The 25,752-nt window shown below is 37.5% G+C and overlaps 1 protein-coding gene across 1 annotated transcript in view; it reads right to left on the reverse strand.

Moving 5' to 3' along the window:
- Positions 1-1,265: 1,265 nt before the first annotated feature.
- The window catches only part of IL17REL (interleukin 17 receptor E like), a 45,853-nt gene continuing 21,366 nt past the window's right edge, over positions 1,266-25,752 (reverse strand). The window contains exons 3-17 of the mRNA XM_062600050.1: positions 23,927-24,076; positions 23,039-23,148; positions 21,574-21,688; positions 19,966-20,010; positions 18,987-19,126; positions 18,750-18,821; positions 16,377-16,431; positions 13,027-13,190; positions 10,572-10,619; positions 9,860-9,917; positions 9,362-9,507; positions 6,740-6,799; positions 5,672-5,729; positions 3,288-3,342; positions 1,266-2,232 (exon numbers count right to left, since the gene is read on the reverse strand). Coding sequence (XP_062456034.1) covers positions 2,205-2,232; positions 3,288-3,342; positions 5,672-5,729; positions 6,740-6,799; positions 9,362-9,507; positions 9,860-9,917; positions 10,572-10,619; positions 13,027-13,190; positions 16,377-16,431; positions 18,750-18,821; positions 18,987-19,126; positions 19,966-20,010; positions 21,574-21,688; positions 23,039-23,148; positions 23,927-24,076 — 1,304 coding nt within the window. The 3' untranslated portion in view covers positions 1,266-2,204. The remainder of the gene's footprint in view (positions 2,233-3,287; positions 3,343-5,671; positions 5,730-6,739; positions 6,800-9,361; positions 9,508-9,859; positions 9,918-10,571; positions 10,620-13,026; positions 13,191-16,376; positions 16,432-18,749; positions 18,822-18,986; positions 19,127-19,965; positions 20,011-21,573; positions 21,689-23,038; positions 23,149-23,926; positions 24,077-25,752) is intronic.

The raw sequence follows: 25,752 nt of genomic DNA on the forward strand, positions 1-25,752 counted from the left end.
TGAACTACCAGTGTTTAAAATGCCTTGTGGAGGGGAAAAAAATGTTTTTGTAATTGTAGTGTTAAAGGACAAAAGTACCTGGCAGCTTAGTAATGCAAAATTCTAAATTCTCTAGAGAAGGCGCCGTCTGAATGGAACTCCTTGCAAGGCATCCAATCTGTAGGGTAGTTCAGTCTCTATTTGAGAAAGCAGGAAGAGCTGCTCTCAGATGGAGCTGGAAGTTTGTGATCAGAAAAGGCAGTGCTTACCTGAAGTGGTGCATTAGAAACAGGATTTCTAAAGATCAGGTTGGGAGTTAATTGGAAAAATTACCAGTTTTTTCACTATAAAAATGCAAACAAGGAGACCCAAAACAAAGTATGGAACTCCTGTTAGGAATTGTTTGCAGACCTTGCCTAGACAGCTACCTTGGAATGAACATTTAACTTTCAGACAGCTAATTTAAGGGACATGTCTGCTACACTCATGCTGCAGGCATCCCTGTAAAACAGCAACAACATGATCCCAACCATCTCACATCCTTTTTGGTATTTCCCAAATTCCCATTGCAGCCAATAAGTAAACAAGATGTACTCCAATTGATTTGCAGTCTGCAGCTGAAACAGGATCTTATAATTGAAATCATCCAGCAACCATCCCTACAGGTACTGTTGCTTCAGGACCTTATATGAACTTGTCATTGGTCCTGCCAATGGATCCTGCCACACACATGTAATTCTCAATTCATTTTTGGTTTGTGGACATGGTCAAAAAGTTGATCTTCTTAAGACTTCACTGCAATAAAGAGCACATTATACAAATCAAACCTTCCTGCATAAAAAGCTTTTCCACTGAATAAAACTGAAGAGAATAGTGTTATGATGCTCTCTCAGCTGATTGTCTTGTTTCTGGCTGCAGTCTGGAGGAAATTAAAGTAAAATTAAAGTAGATGTCTGAATAGATTGGTGCTTCTATTTCACATCCAAAGCTCTCCACTTTCAAATAACTAAATGGTTTAGGAAGGCTGCCTAGCCACCTCTGGTTTTGGAGCTGTAGCACTACATGGAATAGCAATATATCTAATACATGTGCACTTCACACAAAGAAGATTTGACATCAAAGAAGCCAGGCAGAATTTGTCCTCTCAAGAGCGCCTTGTAAACCAAGTTTTCAACACTGCAGATATGTCTTTAACACCATATTTTTCTTTTGTAAATTGCTCTTTGAAAGCCTTAAAATAAAAAACACATTCAGATGGAAAACATTTTTTTTATTATTGATCAGCGTCTTGTTCCAGATCTTCACTCTCCACCCTTCTCCCTGATCCTACATGAGCAATTCCACATAGTTTCAGGATTTGTCATTATTCATCTTTTACTTGACTTTATTTCCTTGTTACACAACAGGAAGTAAGGACGGCTGACAGGAGCATTCAGCGAAATAAAGGCCAAATGCTTGATAATCAGTACAGTGTGTAATATTGTTCTCAACTGTTGAGTATGAATACTGATATAATGAGAAAAAAAATACTTCAATTCTTTCCATTAAACACTTTCCTTCTAGGCTGGATTTCCACATGACATTTAAATAGCTATCAAACCAAAGACTTGTTCCTCCTCAGACAAGTAGGAAGGTTTTCTCCAAGTCAAATGCAAATGCAAACAACACAGAAGGCTATTGTTAGATAGATTTCAGGAATACAGTCTCTCACAGTGAGGTCATCAGAATGGCATCAGAAAACAAAGGAAATACAAGGTAGGATAATGCAACAAAGCTGAAAAAATCTTCCTCTATTCTTCTTTATTTCCCAAAAACTTTTGCTTATGGCTTAAAAAGGAAGGTTACAAATAAGGAAGTCTGAAATAGTCATTCTGTAGAAACACAAGATACTAAGAAAGTGCCCATTTATAGCACATTATATATAAAACATTAATTTAGAAAGAAAATGTGAACCTGATTATCTGGTTACATGATCTAAGACATTTTTTGTTTTTGAAATACTGGGAAATGAGGAATCATAATCCAGCTTCTGTTGGAAATGTTAAAATAGGCTTAACTTGCTAAGTTTTTCACTCATGAGAATAATCCCACAGTAGTTAGCAGAAACTATTAACATGAGAGACAACAACTTACAGAGGGTTTGCAAGTCACACCAAAAGACAACTTGATGTTGAGGAGATCTAAGGATCTTGAAAATGTTTTGGTAAATTCACCTGTATCCATCTTCAATGCAAGGAATGCACACTCTTCATTCTAGGGAAAAAACAGAAAATTAAAGATTGTTTTTTTTTCCTCAAGTGAAAAAGATTTCATTTCATTCATATATGTTTGGGATTAATAATAAATCTAACCATTTTTCTACAGCTTTAGGACTTGACTTTTGCAGTCCAAACAATACTGACATGAACAAATGAACAAAAACAGCATACTTCATCCTGAATGGTGTCTTCTGACAAGGAAAAGAGGAAAAGACTGCCTCAAGTCAAAGATGGAAGCACCTTCTCAACCTTCCCAATCAAAGATCAGAAACCATGACTTCTTCAAGGCTGCATTTTTTTCCCCTATCTTTGTACAAAGGCTTCTCTGGATATCTCTGCTCCCTCTGGAGCAGATTTCAGGTGCAGCATCTTCTTCACTAGCATCACATGGCATGAGATGGACATGACACATCAGGCCATATGCTGTAAAATAGCCACTGCTCTACGTTGCCTCTGGTGGGGTACCCTCAAAGGAAGAGCTCTTTGAAGAGCACAGGGTCCCACCGAATCATATATCTGTTGGTGGCATTAATTTCTATGGCCCACCTCATTTGTTTATGCGCTAAATATTGCTGTTTCTCAGAGGGCTATGAGAATGGAAGAAAGCACTGGAACAGCTGAGGGAACTTCTCCAGTGTGTAAGAGTGCAGAGGGGACTATGATTTCTCTGCAAGGACCAGGGGGAGCATGAGGCAGGTGCTAATAATATGAATATCATGGTCAGCAAATCAAATTATTCCTGGGTTCTTGAAGGTTGTTTCACCACCTTCACCCTTCCTTTGGTTGACTTCCTCTTCTGCAGCAAGGAAGTCCTACTACCCCTGATGCCAGACTGCATTGCCATGCAATACAGAGAGAAGAAGAGCACAGAAGGAAGAAGTAGTTTCAGGGGGAACAAGAAATGGGGAGAGACAAGAACCTGATATCCTTGCTGCCAAGTGCTAAGTTCACTCAGACATTGCCCCTCTTTAGAGAGGGTAATGATATATTTTCAGAGTTAACCAGCACCTCTTGAACACTTTTTGACTATCAGTTGGAGAGGTTGGATACCTGTGTTTCATGGCCTTTGCTGGGCTTCCATCACTATATGTCTCTCTGTGAAAACCTGAAGAAACAAGTTCACATGTAGATTGCCATTTTTTTCATTATAGTCCATATATTCATTTTCATATTAACTGATTACGGTTGTTGGTTCATTCAGAATACTTTTTTTTTTTAAGTTGAAATAATGCCTCAAAATGTTTGCGTATGTTAAACAGAATCTAGAAAGCTGTCCAAAGGAAAAATAAATTTAAAAAGAACACAAAATTTTGCCTCTCCATCAAACACCAAAAAAGGATTTTATTATTTCCATCCTCTCTAGAGTTAGGTCATTTTAATTCCAAACCACAGCTGCTGATAGAAAAATACAATAAATTACAGTATAATACATTATATATGATAGAAAACTTTTCTTCTGTTTGGAAAGAGAATTGGCTTCATGATAGTTAGCTACAGTGTTTTTTATAAAACTGGGATCCTGATTTTGAGGAGTAAAATACATGTTAATAATACCGCCATTGTTTTTGCAAACTGATGCTGCATGGTATTTTTAATAACAGTAATATTTCATAATGTAAGCTTCCATTTCACAAAAGCATATACAATAAATACATTCACTATACCATTATAGGATTAGTGGTCGTTTACTTTGACATTTTGTATAATCCAATTTGTCAAAAATCATGGATGAGTCATACATTTAACATTCCCGTCAGCCTATGTTGATTGTACCTGTTAACATTTTATGTTCAAGGACAATCATAATAGGATCTCAGTACAAGAATTATCACTCTAAGTGATATGGCCTTTAGATAACTTCCATCTCATGACTCTGAAAAGCTAATGCTTGAAAAAATGTCTTTATTACAGAAAATAAGAATCTGAGAATTAAGAAATTCCTTAGTAGTAACGCTATTCCTGTTACATTCAAAATCTTGAATGTAAGGGCAGTTGATGGCCTTAATGAGTCATTAAGAACACAGGAATTACAGCAATGACCCAAACTCCTAATTCAGTGCTTTATCTTTAACACTGACCAGTAGCAGCAGCTACAGAGGAAAGTATCAAAAACCCCTTCCTGACCAGCGGGCAGAGGTGGAACCATCCACTCGCTACATGTGGATTGTATTATCCAAAAAACGTGCAGTTTGGCAGAAGCTGTAGAGCATGAGGTTAAAATGCTCCATGTAACAAACATACCAATCACATACTACAGTTCTGATGCTCTTGATATGCACAATTTCTTTTTTTTCCCTGAATCTACATAAGTTCTTCATCAGAACAAAAAAACTTGTGAAAATTCCACATTTTAATCAAATGCTGTATCCAAATGCTGTATCCAAAAGGTTCTTTAGTCAGGTTTGAGTGTTCCCCATTTTCATTTAGTGTACAGGCTCATTCACTCCTGCTGTTAGGCAGAAGGGAACTCCCAGAGTGCCACCTCTAGAACATTTCATTATTTTATACACTTTTGTCACATGCTTCACATTTGTTGAGTGGAAAATATGAATAAGGAAGATGCATCCAGACTACATGAATCACAATGGAGTATTTAACTGATTCACCTTAAGTGGGTTTGTTAGGAGTTTTTAAGTAGATAGGAAACCTTAGGTTACCATTAGGCAGATGCTTGCCCAGAGAATGGGGGTCACACTACAAGTTCAGGCCTCATCTTTTTTAGTATTGGGCTTTCAAAGCTTGAGCTATAGTTAACCATGAAGTAAGTACTGAGAAAATCTGTCCTAGGAATTGCCATGTGTACAACAAACTGGAGGAAGGCAGATTTTTTGGGTGGGTTTGAGTGGGGTTTTTTTTGGCAGTGCTCAGCTTTACTGCCTTTAAACTTAGTTTTAAGCTCATGAATGCATCCTTGCTCTGGGCATCACCTTAAGTCCTCAAACCTCTGTTTACTCTGAGTATATTTCAAATCATAATAGAAATTATCCTCACAGTACTTCTGCAGTAGACAGAATTACTACTGTCCCATTTGCAGAGGTGGAAAATTAACGGTAGGGCTGTGCTGCAACCACTGCAATGACAGCACTGTGCGTCTACTTGCCAGGGACTGTTTTTAACTAGTTGTCCCATGTACTCACTGCAAGGTACATATTGGTGTGGTGCCCAGAACTTGGTACAGGCTGAAAAATTCACCCAGGAAGCAGGGAAAACAAACAGCTACAGAAGTTGCCCTTGCAGTAGCTAATTAAAAGCTAGTTTACATATATGAGTCCATTGTCTATAAAGGAAGCTGAGCGTATCAAGCTCACATATAGTCATCCATATCTGGTCAGATGAATCCCATGTCAGTCTACCAGTAAAAACACATTGCATCTGAGATGCTTTCTTCTATGCAATCAAGATCCAATTTTTCTTTTGTTATCATTAATACTTACCACAGTGGATATCACAGATCTGTAGTGGAACTGAATAATCTACATCTGTCCTCCAGCCCTTGTAAAAGAAAGAATTAAGTCTTATTCCCCTTTCAGCACACTAGTGCTGAACATTTGTCTTGGCAAAATGAGCACTGCTTTACTTGTTTACTCAGCTGACTGCATTTTCAATCTGTTTTTAAATAAATGCACTAGTGGTTTAGTGTACATTTAGCAAGTCTAATCACCTTTAGGCTTATAAAGGATAATTACAATTCTTTTGTGCAGAACTGTATTCTGACAGATAATGTCTTATTTACACAATAGACTATTTAGGCAGGAAAATATCAATTTTGCCACCAAATCTGTTTTTTCATTGGAGAAAGAAACATTCCACCGCCCAGACGGCTCTTGTCAGGCTCACTTTCATCTCGTGCCTTTCTTCCAAGGAGCAGAAGGTGAAGCTGACAAGGGCCTTTCCAGGCAATTGCTGGGGCCTCCCAGTTCTAGCTGTCAGTCCGGTGTCCCACGGTCTGCCGAGATCACTGCACTCCAGAGCAGGACCAAACATATCAGCTTCATGTTCATTTTCTATTAACATTGTCTAATAAAGTTCAGTTACACAGTGTGCAAAAAAAGTCAGAAATAGTTTGCTCAGCTCTGCTTTCAGGAGTGCTAATTCTAGCACACTACATACTCACTGTACTGCTTACTATGCCTAACCTTTTTCAGTTAATGCCAGTTTTTGAAACATTCATCTGCTATTCACTTGGATCTTTTGACTAACTTTTTATTCCAAAGCGATATATAAAGACAGGATTAGCAATTTCCTGTTGGTATCCCTGTATCTGCCACCAACAAAGCAGCAAGATCAGGAGAACAACTTCTGTGTTAATTAATATCATCTCAACAAGAGGTGGTGGCAGCACCTCAAGCTATAAATAATGCTCTTTGCCAGCTTCATTTACAGAGTAGTCAGATTTGGCCAGAAGAAGGAAGTTGCAAGAGTGCCTGCTGGTTTTCTTTCTTTTCTTTTTTGATAACTTGTTTATTTTGTACAGCGCACCTGGCAAAAATCAAGACACATACCTGAATGCAAATTGTGGACGCACACATTTCCCGTGACATAGTGATTGATAATGAATCTCCCTAATGAAAACAAAGCGGAAAACTATTATTTTCCATACCTCGGGACAGTGAAAATGTATTGTCTCTCTCCAGCTCTTTGGTTCATTTGCCAATAATGCTACATGTTTCAAAGCCTCAGAAAATTAATACAGTATATTCCTAGTGGAAGGTTATTTATTTTCTCCCTGGGTCTCAATGACCATATGCAGCTGATGTAGTTTTGCCAACCACAGTTTGTGAGGCACAGGAAGAAGGCTGATGTTCCTGCATTTAATCAAGTATCATAAAGGAGGACACCAACCCTATGGTTGCTGACACTGTTAGCCACTGAGCATCTTCACTTCTTTTCTCTAGTGTTCATGAACTTGAAGGAAAGACCACTTATTTGCATTTCTTGCAGATTTCCCATCACATTTTACACTGAGAACAAGTTCAGCCTTAGGGTATGGTTGTCCTAAATGACTGTCCTGCCACTTAAAATATGACTGTTTATGGTTTGTCCTCAAAAGAATATGTTAGTCTAATAACTACACGCCCTAACATTGCTCTCCTTAATGCAGCAAAACTCCTAAAGAAATTTGGGGTAAGTTAGGCCAATGTGGTCTTACTGCAACAGTATTGAATAGGGACTAGTAGGCAGAGAAGAAAGGTTTGTTTCTGGGAACACAGAGTTAAGTCATAATGAAAATTTGTGTATATTGCTCATGGTGTTGCACAGCAGCTGTATGTAACTTAGGTGAGCTCCCACGGTGTCACAGCAGAAGAGGATACAACAGCCTTGTACCAATGGGAATAAAATGAGCATTTCTAAATGCATCGGTGCCCTCATGAAACACCTGCTACAATACCTAGCTGTGATTTCTCAGTGCTCTCTCTTTACTCTTCTTACCTATCAATTCACATAGGGAACCTCTAAAACCAGAAGGTCTAAATTGCGCAGATCTTATTCAGAAAAAAGCCAGATGAAGGGTAGTGCCAATGTTTGACAACTCTTCTACTATACAGATCTCCACCTCTGCCAGTAATACAGCATTTCCCCAGATATCCTGCCCCTTAGGACAGACTCTTACTAGTCCCACCAGTGTGCTCTGTGATCTGAGTTGATTAAGAGAGCTGTTTTCTCCCAGGCCTTCTTTCTCAGCGATTATGCAGCTCTGGGATCTCCTACAGGGCTAGTTAGCGTGTTTCACTTGAGAGTGTGCAACAAAGTAAGCTCAGAGTTGGGAAATCCTGCTTTAACAGCTTCTCTGTTAAGCTCAGAGCTAGGTGTGTAATAAAAACCTAAAATCATTCATTAGAAAATAAATTCAGCTCTCAGTGTTACCTCCTTGAAGTTTAAGAAGTGCTGATTTATGGCTGCCTACTTGACAACTACCCCCTTACTACAGGGGTATATGCACCTTGTGCATTGAAAGCAGCAGAGGTACTGGAAAAACATCACACAGTTGCAGCTCATACCTGTACACAGCGGCAAAGTATGTCTGGAATACATCCTGAAAAGGGTACAAGTGGAAGAGCTATAGCATGCTCCTGTCTTCCCTGAGCCCCCTAAAGCACACTGAAGTCAGTGAGCACAGGCAGGAATCAGAAATCACAACATAGGAACCACAGAAATCACAACATAGAGATTTCTCAGCTTCTCCATCCATTGCGTGGCATCTCATACATGTGGCAGATGGAGCACACAACAAGAACACACATCTGGGGACAGTCATAAGGCTACTGAGAAGCTAGCTGCCAAACCAGAAGGATTCCTGTCAGCGTGGCGGTTCTAGTAACTCCTAGGACCTATTCTAATATTTCCAATATTCTCCTACTTGAAGGATAATGCCACTCTTCTGCTCTTTGATCCCACTTTCCAGATGTACCTCTCAGTAGATCACAGATCAGGCCAACAAGATAACTCTGGCATGCACAGTGGAAGGGCAAGGGCAAGCCACCAAACTGCACTGAAAATGTATGAGATACAGGCTTAGTTGCAAGAGAGGAATGAAACTCCCATTTCATGAGTAACTGCTGTCTGAAACAGGAATACTCCCACAGTCTTTCCCCTCTCTCCCCTCACTTTTGCTGGAAGAAGCAGTTATGTAGTCACACAGATAAATCAAAAAGCTAATTTGACTGAAAACTTACCTTTTTGTGTGCTGAGTTAGTTTTGGCAGCCATGGGATTTAGAGTGGCTTGAGATCATTGTGGAACTATGCTTTAAGTCCTACATTTCATGATGTGAAATTTGCCAGGTCTGCTGCATCAGTGACCCATATAAGAAATGCTAACAGTGCCATTTCCTATGTACATAATACTACACTACAAAAATGATGTTAAAAGAATATCAGTGTTTCACTCAGTAGTCACTTCCTTTGATGTGAGTCATTTGACGTCAACATTCTTATTTATATCTTTCTCCAGTGCACAATCAGAATTAGAACTACATACTTTAAATATGTTCCAGTAATTGTTCCAATATGTACATGCATGGGCTTATTAATGCATTCAGGCTGCAGAGTGATAAATCGAATAATAACGAATACAGTTAAACAAGTTAAGAAGGCTTACAATACATAAGAAATAATATATACAGACCACAGAGACCGACTGGCGCATCCCAACAGATTCACATGAGGCCAGCTGCGTCCTGTTACACACCAGCACTAAGAATTGTGCCTTGGTTTGGGATGTGAAGAAAACTTGTATCTGTTCTGCCACTGCAGCAGCTCTCATTTTCCAAGCTAATATTTAGGGGAAAAGAGTTACTTTTAGATGTACAGGAACCATATATTATATTTAAAATCATTGTGTTTAAAATAAAAGCTATTTTAATTAGTTGAGTACAATCAAATAACATGCAAGTAACTATCTTGATTTCAACAGATTACTTTTTATACTAATAAGCGCTGGATATGCTGGGGACTTTATACATAGAAGTAATGAACTGTCAAATCTCTTTGCTATAAATTACAAGCTACAATGATTTGAACACTTGACCAAAGACAAAACTTGTTTAATGGAGAAAACTCATGTCTAGAGATTGATTTAAGTATCTTTCACAACTTAATATTATGTAATAAAACAATTATTTACCTGGGAATTCTCCATGAGCAAATGGACATTTAACCCAAGAGCCTTGCTTGGTTGTAAACTGAAAGCAGAGAAATCTGTTAGGGAAACTGATTTTTCAATTTGAATCTGTGGGTCTGAATCTCAATTAGAGATGAGCGCTGCATTCCAGTTGGGCAGAAGGTAAATCCATAGCTTTCATGCTCTGTGGTATTTTCTGACCTTTGATTTAAACTGGGCTGGGCTAAACCCAGGTTCTTCAGACATTGCTACATATGCAATTCCATTGACTTAAAAGTACCAAAACTTAAAAGAAACCAATAATATGTCTAGATTAACTTTATGTAGCATTTTTTTGCAAACTAGAACAATAAAAGGTACTCCAATAAATGTAGCACAACAATCATTCATCTTTATTGTCAAATATTTAATATAGAAAGCTTTACACTTTAATACATGCTTTAGAGTTTGCAGTGTGTGACCTAAAACATTTTCTCTGCTTGTCTTAAGCAGAAAAAAATTGTGGCACAATCTGATTTTTGTCATATCTATCATTTCTCCTGCACCTCCAAAGAACCTCCTTTTAATTTACTCTTTCACATTTCCTTCATTCTTACTTCCTACTCATCAAGATGTAAAAGAAAACATTAATGATAAAGAATATTAACAATCCCTTCTTTTATAGCTAACAGAAGGAAAGGCAGTAAATAGGTTATTTACAAGAAAATCACTTTACCTTCATGCAAAGCCTTGGGTGAGTGTCTACACGAGAATATTTAACCTGCTTGAAAAGAGAGCACTCAGCATTAGCTAGCTTCATTAGCTAGTTCACAAAATTCATTGTCTGGAATGTTCTGGATTTTATTACTGAGAAAGGAACTGCTCTGTTTCCTGTATAAATATCTCAATGAGTTAATCACATAAAATAGTATATATAAATTAGTAAAAGATATAACACTACCTTGGGTTACTGAATAAATCACTTGCTTCTATCTGTAACATGTGGCATTTTTGACAGTCATTCTGATCTGGTAGAGCTAAATCAATTGCTTCTGTGATGGCTTGCTTACGTAATTCTGATTACGCAGTCTTCTTGTTCCAGGACCTTATTTACCACACATCACCAGGTCAGCAAAACAGGTAAACATATTCTCAAAAGTGCTGTTGAATTGAGGCTATCGATTGAGGCTATTCTCAATTTTCAGTATCCCTATTCAAGAAAAAAACTTAAACATAGACTGAATTTTAGACAGTCACTTAACTGACTCATAAAATGTTTCTTTCATGAATCACCACCACTTAAACCTCCAAGGACTTCAACATAAAAAGCCTCATCTAATAAGCAATTACTACCTGTATAAGTGACCTTGCTTAAGTGACTGTCACTCAAGTGACTGAGGGCCCTACACATAACACACATCATTAGGACCGAAGTAATATCTCTTTCCTGTAACTTTTTGAGAACAACTTAAAGGATGTCCTTTGGCTTGTCTATGGTATCAACAAGAGAGTCACAGGAAAAGTTCCCTAAAAGTCAGCTCGGATAAGGAAGCAGCATTGCCGTGGACAGAGCAAGACACACAAATTACAGAGCAGAATTCTGCAGCTTTTGGGCCTGAGTCAGTATGTGTGCATATTATTGGAGTGCGCCGCACCGTGTAGATTTAGTAGGGGAGGTTGACACTAACTGAGGATCTCTCCAGTGGTCTCTAGCTCACTATGGAGATGTTCTTCATTATTACAGTTGCATGCCAAAAAATGGACTAAATTCAGCATCAGATCTGTTAGGAAGAATTACAAAAAATGAAAAATTCATCCAATCCATGAGTATTAATATTCAGCCATTAAAAGCATTGGGTAAATACAGGAAAACTCTCATCATCTAATACTAAACTAATATCAGAGTGTGTTTTGGGTCATAAATATGATCAATGCCAGCCCAACATCATTTTAGACTTCCTTCTTTTTCTTTTTTTCCTGCAAATAATGAATTGTGCTTGTTGTCAGCAGATGGTGAGCCCTACAGGGAGCACTCATATGTGTCAAATTAAATATATTCGGTTTTGCAAGAACAAAGCTTTGTTGAAACTTAGGCAGAAAATAGTGAATCTGAATACACGCTAAACACTTGGCCAGGAGTTACTAATCTTTTCAGTGTTTCTTCTTCAGTTTTTATAAGACCAACCATTCAAAAGACTTGAGTCAACCCTCACAAATCTCATCAGAATAAGACTCAAAGTTTCAAAAATTAATAATTTACATTTGGTTTTATTTGCTTTTAGAGTTTTTACCTCAAGTTTACTAGCTTCTCTGCACAATCAGGAAGGCCTGAAACTTTCTTTTCAAGAGGAAAGTGGGAATTCTAACTAACATCATAAATCCAGTGCATTCAGTATCATGAGACTTCAGACGGAAGTATGAAGCAGTTTGTGCTACATACAATCCTTTTCAGTTTTAGAACATAAGTGCAGGAAGAGCTGAGACACTCAGCTCTTCCAATAGCCACAATTTCAAGATGTTGGACTGGGTTCAAAAGGGCACTTTGAAAAGATCTTAAGAGTGTAAAAAACAATCATGTGCTATTGAGGTACAATTATACCTCCTACATAAGATATAAAGAGATTTAGATTCATCTCGCTTAGGTTTTAGATCCTTGAACGTTAAATATATAAACCTGATCTAATCACAGTAGATTACTGTTATAGTCAGTGAAGAGAAACAAGCACTTTCAGAGAGACATCCCTCTGACATGCCCTACATACCTATCTTCATATGAGAAGAGTTATCCTCTGAATAAGTCTGCTTCATTTAATTATTTTAAAGGGAATCTGAGATGAATATCTGAGACTTGGACACTTATCTTTAAGGCAGCAAAGTCAGGGCAGATGAATCATGCCTTTACAATAAATGAAAAGCAGACGCTATTTACCCCAAGGAATCAGCAAACATTACTAGCTTCACAACTATCTCCACTTTCTGTTCCCTAATAGTGAGTTAGACAATTTTGAGCTCTCTGAATAAAGCATGTGATTATTGTACAAGCACAGACCATGATTATGAATAGTTTTGAGTATCAGAGAAGAGAGGAATTTGCAACTGTCCTTAGTCCAAAGTCTAGTTGTTCACATTATGCATTGGATTTAGACACAGCTTTCAATCTCACAGTTTGAAAAAATCTACATGTCTCTTACTTTCTCAAGAGAATTTTTTGAAGTGTTTTGTATATCTTCACAGTGGTCGTCAGACTTCATTAACCTGCACAAGTTAACCGTGACAAACACAGGACAGGCTGGCTCCCAAGCTAGGGTTTGTGTGACTGGATTATAAACAATATTATCCCATAATGCCTTCGTATCTGTGCACAAAGAGAGGAAACATTATTCAAGATGTCTAAAATGAATCAAAGTCACTCATAAATCTGGTAGCTATATATGTGCTTAAAATTAAAAGCATTGCTTTTCCATTTCCTTGTCATTTCCCCCAATCAGAACTGTAAACATGTTCTAACAGTGCAAAACCTGGGTTCATCATACCAAAGTGTTGGTATTTAACTGAAGTGCGTAAGAGCTTAGTCTCACCAGTCTCCCACTATGATGCCAGATAGGCATCTCCAGGGAACGGCACCTCAGGTCTGAAGCGGACTGCCCAGGCTCCTGGAAGTTGATCCTCTGCCCATCAGGTGCAGAGGGAGCACAGTGCAGGTGGGCTCCTAACTGAGGACCTGCACATCCTGCAAATACTTGTGAGAGAAAAACTTGAAAACTTGGCCATTTGGATGTTCAAGATGGCTGAACAAACAATACCCATGACTCTCGAGAACGTAGCTTCCCTTTGGAAATGTTCTGAAACAAAACCTTTTGATATTTTCTATTAGAAATCTTCCAGAACTCTTAATTCTGCAAAACCTTGTGCTATCTTATCTCAACCTTCTTCCTCAATGAATAGATATCAAAATACTGAAACTTTCTATGAAGTAGAAATTTTAATTCTTTCTTTACAACTACTGTTTGTAACAAACAGATAGGTACTATAAAGCTAATGTTTAGAGAAGATTTATTCTGAATTAAAAAGACCTGGTTCCCAGCAGTTCTGACAGAGTTTTACAAGTACATTTTGAATGTTCCAGGAGTCTGTAGTAATGTAGATGTTAGTATAATCCTCGTACAGCATAGCACCACAATTAAGATTGATTTGTCTCCAGGCCTTCTCCAGGCCTGCTCACTGGCTTATTAAATGACTTTGTTTCTGTTTTATTGTTTTGTGGCATCCGTTTATCTACTTCATAATAAAGATGCTCATTTAAAGTATGTTTTTACTCTTTTCTACTACTTCTTGTTCTCATTCATCCTCAGTCTTATTAAATTGCATTGCTTAGTAACCAGTAAATGCTCTTCTCTCCTTTTTTTTTCTTTTTTTACATAAATTAACACAAAAGAATTACTATATAGAGGGGCTTCTTTCTGATACACAACTGTTAATTAATTCCTGCTACAGAGCTAACACTATCATTCCAAATTTATTACATCGGTGATAAACGTGCCAGGAAAGAACCAGTCTGCTTTAGATATTCCAGTGTGCAGAGCTGTCAGCTTAGAAAGAGTTTAAAAATAAAAAATTTGGCTTGAAAGCTGGAACTCCACACTGCTTTATATTTTAAATAGCTGGGTGCTAGAGACTGAATTCCTTGATGTTACTGGAAGGAGGAGAGTTGAAGTGTAGTTTTAAACCAGTATTTCTCATATTATCTTCCTCATCAGAGCTATAAGCAAAGGGTCCGATCATTTTTGCCCATTGGAACTTCCTAAATGGACTGAATCAAGCTCGGAAAGCCTGGATGTGCCAAAGCACGTAGGTTGCCCTTCCTCTGGCTACCTAACGATTTGTAACCTATGCTTTGGCTGTCACCACTGGGCTTCTTACCTCTCTGATCCAGAGCTAAAACATGTCTCATACTCTGCAAGCAGCCTGAAGGCCTTCTGAGCTAGTCCTCTTTCAAGGGCAACAGTGAGAAAAGCTGAGGTAGGGCGGGAGGGAAAAGAACCACAAAGCAGAAGGAAGGAATTGTGGCATTCACAAGTCCAGACTCCTGTGCTGGAGAAGCATAGCGAGGTGCTTTCCAAGCACAGGAAAGAAAGAGGGAGAGATGGGAGAAAATTTTGAAGAAAACAACCTGTGCCCATGAGAACCAGCTTCAGGCTGAACAGCTACTAGGAACAGAATTTAGGAATTCATACTGTAGATGGCTAACAGGCTTTGCTTTGAAGATGACCCTGAAGCTAGATCTGGCAGCAGGACATAGACATAGCTACAGGCATAGCTTGAGTGTTCCTGTAAATGCTCTCTATTGTATAAATAGTATCCTTTTCCCTTTTTATTTAGTCAAACTGCACTCCACTGCTGCAAAGGGAAGATAGTGTCACAAACACTGCATTCTGCCACAATAAAATACATCAGAAATGTAGGCTGGGCTAATTAGAGAGGAGACTGCTTCAGTTTTAACAGAGACATACTGGTTCTGCAAGAATGTGAGAGAATTACAGTGAATATCTATGCAGTTTAATGGAATTTGGATAAGCTGTTATGGTTGATGTTTATAACTTCTCTCATGGTTCTTTAAAAATCAAGTGCTAAAATCCCTTAATAAGCTTTTTGGCACGGTCTGGGATGAAAAGATTGTTGTACTTACATTGAGTTAAACAAAATAAAACACTTTTAGGTTGCTTTTTTTTTCTATCTGTTTGGAAATCTTTCAGTAAAGAACTATATAATGTGACGATTTCATTTTCAGCTGTCACCTCTGACCAAAATTTGACTTTGCTGGAAAGCTTTATGTGAATAACTTCCCATTAAGTAAGGGAACTACACTCCCAAGTAACTGCTTGAAAATAATCTTACATTTATTACTTGTTTCCTGTCTATTGACCTTCACTTATTTCATATTCTTGCCCTTAATGTTGTGATAGCTACTATAATGAATTAGGAGACACACTAATTTGCATTGCCTGGTTATCTGTGATCCTATCATGAGTAATGGTGAAGGAGAAATTTAAAAATCACAGACACCCCTTTTGTGTCAGCACAAGCCCAAGACCTTTTGAGATTTTTGAGTGAAAAAATTCAAGGAAATACCTCCTACTCTGCTCTTTTATCACTCTTATATGTGTTCATTCTCAGCTCCCAGTTCCCTCCTTCAAGCCGGGTGTCAGGTACCTCCTTCAAATCTCTCCTTAAACCCCTCCTCTAACATCGTCATTCCAAAGCTGACCTCAGTGGCTTTTTACCTTCTGGCCAGTCAGTGTGTGATTTAAGAAAATGTGAGAAATTACAAAAAAGTTGCTTAGTGTTTATATTGTCATAAAATTTGTGAACAGCTTGATCTGAAAGAAAGTTATTTCATCTATCTATTCGCAGTATAACAAAACAATATTTCAATTTCCTTAAAGTTTTGCAATATATGATTTTCATCTTAGATGTATTTCAAATTGCAACATACTACTGAAACTGCTAGAAACTCCTCAGAGAGTAATCACACAATACTTGCCATTTTCAAAGGGGCAAAGTTGTGTCCTCCTTGCATCTGGAATTGCCAACCAACCCTACAACCCAAAAAGTCATTGTTAGCTAGAGGTTCTCAGACACACCAGTCTTCATCATTTCAAGACAGAATGTGACAAAACAACCTTCTTACCAAATATACAGATGCTATGCTTATTATAAAGCTCTGGGAAGTGTTTATAAGAGGATATTTTGCACTAGACATTTATAGCATTGTTCTTCATTTTGGGAATTGGAGTTGAAAGACCAGGTGAAACTTTCTAGCACTATGTTTCTCATATTTCTGAGTCATACATTCTGCATAATTTCATTTAGAAAGTCTGTCAGTTTAATACTTTTGTTCATTTCTTTTACGGTCTCATTATTTTCTAGGGGTATCAGGAGTCATCCAAGAGCAATGCAATACATACCACCTAATTAATACTATCAGATCTCCTAGCCTTTCTTATGCTAAAAGATATATCCTTAAAATCTAATGACTAACACTTAATCTAATCCTGGAAATACCTGTGCCTTTCTTAGTCACTATGCCCTAATTATTTAGATGCATGTGCAAATTTTTCTATTACTCACAGTTGTTAAACTACAATTCCTATTTATTTGCCCAGCACTAATCACATTATGGAATTTGTTGTATATATGCTGAGTGGAATACTATTATTTCAGTGACCTCCAACCTTTCAGAATGGAGTAAAACAAAACCCCTAGGTTTGCAAGAGAGCTCCTCGTTCATCTCCAAGATACCTCATTTTAGGTGTCTACAGTGTACACATCTGAATGTGACTGAGGTGCCCTAGCCGTATGAAGATCTAGTAAGTGCAGCCAGTGGAATCTACAGTGCTGTTCAGCTCATCCTAAAATAGGCATCTGCCTTTGGTTAGCTCAGCAGCTCTATAGGTGGCATCTACCTTTGGTTAGCTCAGCAGCTCTATAGGTTCCATTGTATTAACTAGCTGTCCGCTGACCATAAGAGTCTCTAATTCAAATGGAATCTCTAATTCAAATGTAGATATCTACAGCTAGACGTCTACATTTAGGAATCTTAACCCACAAGCTGAATCCCATGGCAAAATTCCATGAGAAACTATGTCACATAGTATCTTTACATCTTACAAAGCTCATTTTAAATTGGTTTGATCAGTTTTTGTTCCTTTCTCTGAAAGATAGTCCAAAATCTCACTTCTCAGGGTATCAGAAAAAATATTGTAGTTATGCTGAATCTATTCATGGAATGAAGTCTATCCCCCTTCATTCCTGTGGCCAGATGGGCATTTAGCTTAAACAAAGCTGTTGCTTCTCCCTGTAAGAGGCCCTTCTGATGTGTACTTAGACAACAATAATATTTCTCTTTGTATGTGTTTTACCAGCCTAATAAAAACAAGTGTTTTTAATCTCCTTTAAGACAATCTCTCTATTCTTCAAACATTCTAGCTTTTTTACCTACCTCTTCCATTTGAATTAATCTTTCTTAAACATGGGTACAGGAATTGTCTACAGTATCCCGTAGGTCTTGCCTGTACTTTCCTATCAGCATGGGAATTACCTCACACAATTTTTTCCATTTACATCACGTTTGTTTAATAATACTGTTACAAACTATTACACTCAGATCTTTTTCAAGCATCGTCATTTTAAATGAGGACCCACATTTTACAGCAAAATATTTTTGTTGTTAGTGCAAGAGCATGAACTTGCACTTGATGCTGTTACACTTCCTCCTCCTTTAGTTATTTCACCTATCAGGACCTCTAGTCTCCTCCAACTATCCTGATTCTCCTCCATTTTGGTTACACTTCTCAATTGTATTATCAGCAAAATTTATTAACACATACCCACTTCTTGTGGGAATGTCACTGATGCAAGCATTATATAAGAACAATTTTAACTTTGGTCCTTAAATAACTTTCCTGTCAACATTGTCCCATTCAACAGGATTTGTTGAAATACCCCTCCAGCTAGGTATTTATCTACCCTACAAATCTTGTTCTAACCCCCAGTTTCCCTAATTCATCTGCTAGTTTCCTAGTGATGCTATAGCAAATCCTCTGCTGAAATTCAGTCTGATTAAATCTGCTGGCTCTTCTTTGCTTTTATATATATATGTATATCAGACAAATTAGTCTTACACAATACTTTTGTAAATTAATGTGAATTATATTCCTTTTTCCTTTTATCTCCATGTTTTAATCTGTCTTTCCTAAAAAAAACTCAATTTGCATAATCTTAAGGTTAGAAAAGCCTTAGGAAGTTAGATCCAGAGCACTTCTGTATAGATTTTTCTTCCCTGCTTAGGACACAGATCCCAGATATAATCTTTTTAATTGGACGCACAATATATGTCAAACTCAGACTGTATTACCTCAATGCAAAGACAAGGGAGTAGCTGAGAATATTTCAGAGAAACTGATTTTAAGGATTCCTTCCCTTTTATCTGAAATGAAAAAGATGATCATGAGTCCAGGATAGTAAATAACTTTTAATGAAGGTAAATGAAGATATAGAAGGCCTATTCCTATAAATATGATCTCAGTGAGCATTTCTACTTACAAGTCCCCCCAGTTAGTTCAACAAAGCAATACTTTCAGCTTTAACTCACCACAGCAAATGCCCCTGCATCTTCACAGATAAACCACTTGCGGCATAAACGGACATAATAGTCTTGATCTCGAGGAAAGTTGGATACATTCACTGATACGACTTTCCTTGCCCGGTCTACATAATAGCCTAACTTTCCACCTAAGAAAAGAAAAATCAAATAAGAAATTATTACATCTCTTTATTACTTTATATATTTCTTACTTTATTATTTCTTATTTAATGTTCAGAATGTATTTCATAACTTGATGGAGACGAAATTCAACATCTATAGATTCTTATCTAGGGTGTTTGAATTAATCCTTTTTAATATCTAGATTTTCCTGAACATAATTTTATTTTATGATATATAATGATCTTCATGAGAATAAATGTCAAAGTTATTCTTTTTTAAATTAGCACTGTCAATACTGAGGTGCCAGGACACCTACTGATTGTAATTCAGCCTCAGTATTTGAAATCCTAAGTAATTCATCTACAGATATTTGAAGCATTAATCCTAGCACTATTACTACACAAGCTGATTATTCTCAGGTTGCAATTTTATTGTTTAGGAAATATATGCAACTATGTTAGACAAATACAATATTTGGAGGTTGCTTAATATTTTATTTTTATTTAAAAGTATTGCAAACTCAGGACAGCCATTCGGCAAAATAATTTCAATTGAAATGTGAGTTTTGTCCATAGATAAAATCTGTAGCAAGTAATGCAAAGTGCATGGAGAACACAAACCTGTTTTTAAAAGTTTAAGTATTAAATAGGGTGTTAATATCTTTACCTGCTATCTAACATCTCCAAGTCAGTATAAAGAAACACTTAAATTTTCCAGAACATAACATACAACTATATGATAATGATAAGTAACAGTAGTTGCATATCATCACTTTTTTTCCTGCTTATTCAGCTATGAAAACATATCATCGTACAGGCCATCAGAAATATTTCACAGCTTTAATGTATATAGAATATCAGCTCACCCAAACAGGCTGGAATGTGTTTTCCCACATCATTGTTTCTGCAATCTGCAAAACAGAAACCAAAACAGACTGCCAAACTATCCAATAGCTTCCTAACAGGAAACTTGTCCAGTACACCCCTTTTTAAAGACAGATTAACATCCTCTTCTAAATACACACTGAAAAGAATTTGTATCCTTACCACACACACTGATTATGTCATAAGTTGCATTAAGGATCCTATCTCACTGGTTTAGTGTTTTTGCGGTAAAATCTCATCAGCAGTTTAAATAAGTCAAAAATCTAGGCTATAGCTCTGCACTTCTTTACCCAGGACCTAATCATAACTTATAATTAAGTTATTAAAATAACTAATTATTAACTATTAACTATTATAATAACTAATAATTACTTATTATTAGTAATAATAATAATAGTGTAACTTATTGTTTCCTTGAAAGCCACTTCACTAGCTTACCAGGCTCATTCAACTGGTATAAACGATTGTGAACTTTTGCTATTCTGATTCCCCTGTAGGCTTCTTAAGAAATACCCCAGTTAGTTCCCTTGCCGGAAGTAGAGGGCAGGTGACACCTTCAAAACTAATATGTTTGTATCTCCGTAACTTAAAGCCTGATTTGAGAACACTAATTAGCTCATAGACCACTTCCTACTGTTTTCACCTCTCTTTGCTTAACTCAGGATTGAACATTTTGCTTTCATTTCCCTACACCGTTCTTTCCCCCAGGACAATATTTTCCAATGTTTTCCTTTGTTCATTCCTCCACGCAAAGTGGCTTAAAACTGGGCTTTGTAAAACTTCGTTTTTCCCTTCTGCATTCACAAAGTACATTTCTCCCTCAATAATGAAGCTGCCAGTTTATCCTGGAGACAAAAGGCTTTTTAAATACGAAGAGGCTTTGCTTGTACGAAGGTGCGTAACAGCCGTAACAGATCCGATAGTGCGTATAAGGGATGATACTGCACCAAGGGCCGCAGGCTGTGCCGGGGCAGGACAAGCATGAGCACTGCACTGAGCAAGGGGACCCATTTCATTTTTTGCACCACAACTTGCTTGCAGCAGCCACACTGTGTCTTGGTAACACAACAGTGCTGAATTCATCTCTATGGGCATGTGATAGGCACTTTACTTTAAAAACATGGAACAATACTATCTTATCCGGTTACACGAAAACAGGTGATAAAAGCCAGCTGAGAGTAAAAAGAAATTTCTTTACACTTTCTTATTAAACTTTCCTCAAAGGGATGACCCTTGCAGTTATTTCTGAAGCTACCAAAAGACAGCAGAGCCTTCATCTTACGCAGAGAGGGCGCATAGGACTGAACCGCAGACTGAGCCAGAGCATGTGCCTGGCAATACTGGAGGGTAAACTAGGACAAGTGCATAGTATAAAAAAAGACAGAGACTGGGGTCAACCTAAAGTAAGGTAGGCATTTGCATGCACAAAATAAATCATGTAGAAAGTGTAGAATAAAATAGATTTTCAACTGGTAGACATTGGCCCAGGTGTGCGTGATCCAGTGTCATTTAGATCAATGTATCCCAGAAGGTAATTTGGCTTTGCATTTTTTTTCCTTTGAAACAACACTTTAAAGATGTTTTCCTACCTTCAACATAGTATTCCTGACTCAACTTCACTTCACAGTAGTTTGGTACTGTTTTCATGGTCACATAGATGTGTTGTGCTATGTTGACTTCAAAGCAGTTGAATTGTACCTGTACCTGTTTGAAAAATACATAAAATGAAGTTTCTGAGTGACTTCTAGAATACAGGAAGACCACTGCTCATCAGAGGTAAGCAAGCAATAGTGATTATTCAACTGGACTTACTGTAGCATTATGAAAGTAAAAGAAGCAGATACCATTTAATGAAAGGGTTGTTCACCGATGCTCACTGAACTTCAAAAAGAAAATGATCTTTCATACTAACAAAAGTCCCAGTTTATAGGCATTTTACAGGCATAAACACTTGCAGAAGAGGAAAAAATACCTATTTAAACATTTTGGCAAATTTATTCATTCCAGTAACAGTTCGTGAGAGAGGGGGTAATTTAGGAGGCAAAATTTAGGTCCAACTATAGCAGGTCATTCCCTCACTGATACGAGTAATTATTTCATTCCTTTTAATTTTTCACAGTGGATATACTCCTGCTTGGTACAAGATATTTGGAGAGTAAAAGACATGTAACCATTCTACTTGTTGAACTAGAACCAAAAAAATCTGCATAAATATGTTTTTTGAGTCATGCCTATAAACATTACCTTATTCTTAAAGTTATTGGTTATTCATTGCCAGCCCTGCACTGCATATAGAGACATTCAATTATTGAGCAATATAGAGTGTAAAGTGAAACTGTAGTTTTGCATATGGAATCAACACAACATTTATAAAGCAAAAGAAGTAACCCATATTGTATGGGATTTATAACAGTAATCCATCAATTGCTGAAAATAAGCTATCATCTCTTTTTAAACGGTGGGTCAAGAATGGCTCCTTTTTTTTTCCAGTTGCAAATTGTAATAATAGCTCCGGGCTCAGTTTAGCACAAAATTGTACTCTGCTGTTGTAATTATTACCATGAGCTTAGAGATATGCACAAGTCTTTAGGCACTTAGCTCTCTTCCAGATGCATAAGTTTTATTGACATTATTAGACCAGATTAGGCACCCAAATATTTTTGTATGTCAGAACTTAAATCATACATACACACTTAAAGGTTCTTGTGACATTGCTCTCCCTAGCAACTGGAGGTACAAAAGCTTCCCCACAATTTGGTGGACAGAAAAAGAAAGCTAACAAGTTTCATTTGAAAATTAGGCTTTGCAGAGGCATCTTCTCTTGCAGAAAGATAACTGGAAGAATTATGAAAATGGTGGGGAACCAAAGTTACAGGTTATAAAAGGTCATTTTGTTTTCATTGGCTTTCATCTGACACTGCTGAAGCATACATTTCATTGCAGTTTTCCAAAAAGTCAACAAGAGAATAAAGAAAAAGAGATGCAGAATATATTCTTTTTTCCTCCAAAGGCTCATAAACATTTAAATGATAAACAACCAAAAAATGAATCTACCTTCTTTCCATTAAGCATCTTGCCTTTTTTCCTAGCAAACCTCACATTTGTGCACTGAGATTGTTGTGTGTCCAGTGAAAGAGAACATATTTCCAGCCCACGAATATTTTCTGAAATGAGTTCAAAATAGATTTTTAATTTCAGCATTTTTAACAAAAATAAAGACTAAATTAAAACAAAATGTACCATATCCTAGGTTTTCTGTCTAAGTGAAAAGCACATGTATTTTATCTCTCTAGAAAGAAAAAAAGGGGACATTACATATATACACACATAGGGGTGGGAGGAAGGATGTGATTCAATTTGCTCTAAATTAAAGCTTTAACTATGAAAACTCTTATGCAAATGATTAAGCCCATTAACTCAGAGTGAAGCACACCAGAAGATACTAAATTGTAACACACTAAGAACATGAATGGCAGGGTGTTATTAAAAATAGGCTATGCCAGGAAAGCCTTAGTGCTTTCATTTTATTTAGATGTAGAATTATAACTCCAGACACAAGGACTGTTTCTCCTTCTCTTGGGGCAGGCACTCATATCAGTTTGAGTTACCAGGGCACATGAAATTTGTGTGCGTGTGTAAGACAGAGAGCAAGAAAGATAAAGCCACCAGGACACTTGGGTAACTGGTAGAGGAAAAGTTTACTGCCAATATATTGGCAGTAAAAATTCTGTTGTTCTGAACTCATTATGTCAGTTCTCGTTCCCTTGAGTAAGACCAGGTCTTTATCGTGGATTTTAGTTAAACGATTCCATAACAAATCTTACTGATATAATTACATGAAAACCGCTTGGACACAAACATTGCAACGTGGAACAAAATTTGGCCAAACAGCTACAAACAAAACACGAACAAAAATGATTCAGTAGCAAATCTGCCTCCTACCATCCAGACTCAGTGTTCCTTTAACATTTAAGTGAAGAGAGCACTGCCTTCCTTGGATGCATTTCATCACTGTTGAGATCTTCATGCTTTTCATTACCATAGAAGATAAAGATGCAGGAGCATCATGGCAGAAGCTGTTAAAAATACCACCTGCAAATACAAAATACACAGATAGAGAAATCTCAGTTTGCACAGGCTATTTTTGAAGGCATGCACTACTGCTGCCCCAGAAGCCCCAAAGATGAAGCCTCAACTCTACTGAAATCGATAGGAAAGTCAGCATTGACTTCCACAGAGTCAGTACTTTACCTAAGACTTTCATGTGACCAGAGCATACACTTGGTTGGCTCCATCAGCAATGCAGTGAGTGACTACATTACATTATAGACAGGGTTTGACAATTTCCTGGTTTAGAGAAGGGGATGCTTCCAATAATTATGACTACCAGGACACAGCTAGACTAAAAGTGTGTCTACGTAATTAGATCTGACAGATCATGGCTGGAGTAGTAACGTATTTAAGCTTTTTTCAAAACCATTACCTGTATGTTTTGAGCACTCTCACGGGCAGTATTTTAATTTTAGAAAAGATTGGCTGATGGTCTCAGCTGCTGTTAAAATATCATTTTCACACAAGGGGGCACCATTGCCTTCCTAGTCATGGAAAAATCCGTCACACCTGTGGGATCTCCTCCTTTAGACTATGATGACAAGAACAGATTAAACCTTATCTAGACCTTCTTCAAGCTGTAAATGGTAGACACAGAACACATCTACTATGTCTCATCTTATTTTCCAATGACAATTTAGTCACGACTAAAGCCTCAGGACATGGGTTTGCACAGAGACTCCTACAGGCTAATGTAAGCAGTCTTATGGCCCCAGATCTCATCAGCTGGCCATATTTCATCTCACCCTACTTCCTAGAGCCCCTGCACAGAAATCAGTTATTCAGTGCTGAATTTATGTTAACGGAGTGGATTCAATCCCTCGTGCATTCCTTTGATGTTATACCTCAAATATATTTTTTGTAGTCCTGAATGAAACATCAGAGTTCAAAAGGCCGTCAGAATAAATAGCCAAGCAATTGGGTTTTGTTCCTTGGTTTTACAACATACAATGAAGCACATCTCATTTTAGGTGCAGTGAAAGCATGGCAATTTCCTTGAAATGCCTACCTAACTTTAGGACTTAGCAGCATGAAAGTTAAAAAAAACACTCAAGTAAAACAAAATTTTTCACTGTACTTTCTCCTCTCCTTGGAGAACCGCTGAGAGAACAAAAAAAGAAATTTGATTTTTATTAGTCATACTGCTTTACATACTCCTAAGAGGTGCTCAGCTATTATGGTGAAGAGCATATGCTGATGCAGATAGCAATGTCAGGATGCTGCACTGTGCCTGCTGTAAAATGAAATACAGGATTATGCTGCCACCTCAGATCAGCAGGAAAAGGCAAATCCCTCAATTTATGGCCAAGAATTATTGCCAAACATGGATGTCTATTGACTTATATGGAAGACACATCCACAGTTCTCATAGAGTAGAGGTAGGAGGTGGAGGAGGAACGGCAAAGGAATATTCTTACTTACCCCTCCAAACATGAAGAAAAGTGCCCTAAATTTACAAATTGAAGATGCATGGACCTGTACAAGAGCTCTTTCTATATTATGCGATTAGTCCTCACTTTGAGGGTTTCCAGTGGGAACAGAAGCCCTCTGTCAGGGATCAGGTACTAATACATGATAGATCTCATCACATTGTGAAAACAGGCTGACATAAATGTGGTACCTCAGCTTGAATTTGTCAGGCTTTAAATTGCCCTCAC

The sequence above is a fragment of the Rhea pennata genome, chromosome 1, assembly GCF_028389875.1.
Source record: "Rhea pennata isolate bPtePen1 chromosome 1, bPtePen1.pri, whole genome shotgun sequence".
In the NCBI taxonomy this organism is placed as follows: Eukaryota; Metazoa; Chordata; class Aves; order Rheiformes; family Rheidae; genus Rhea; species Rhea pennata.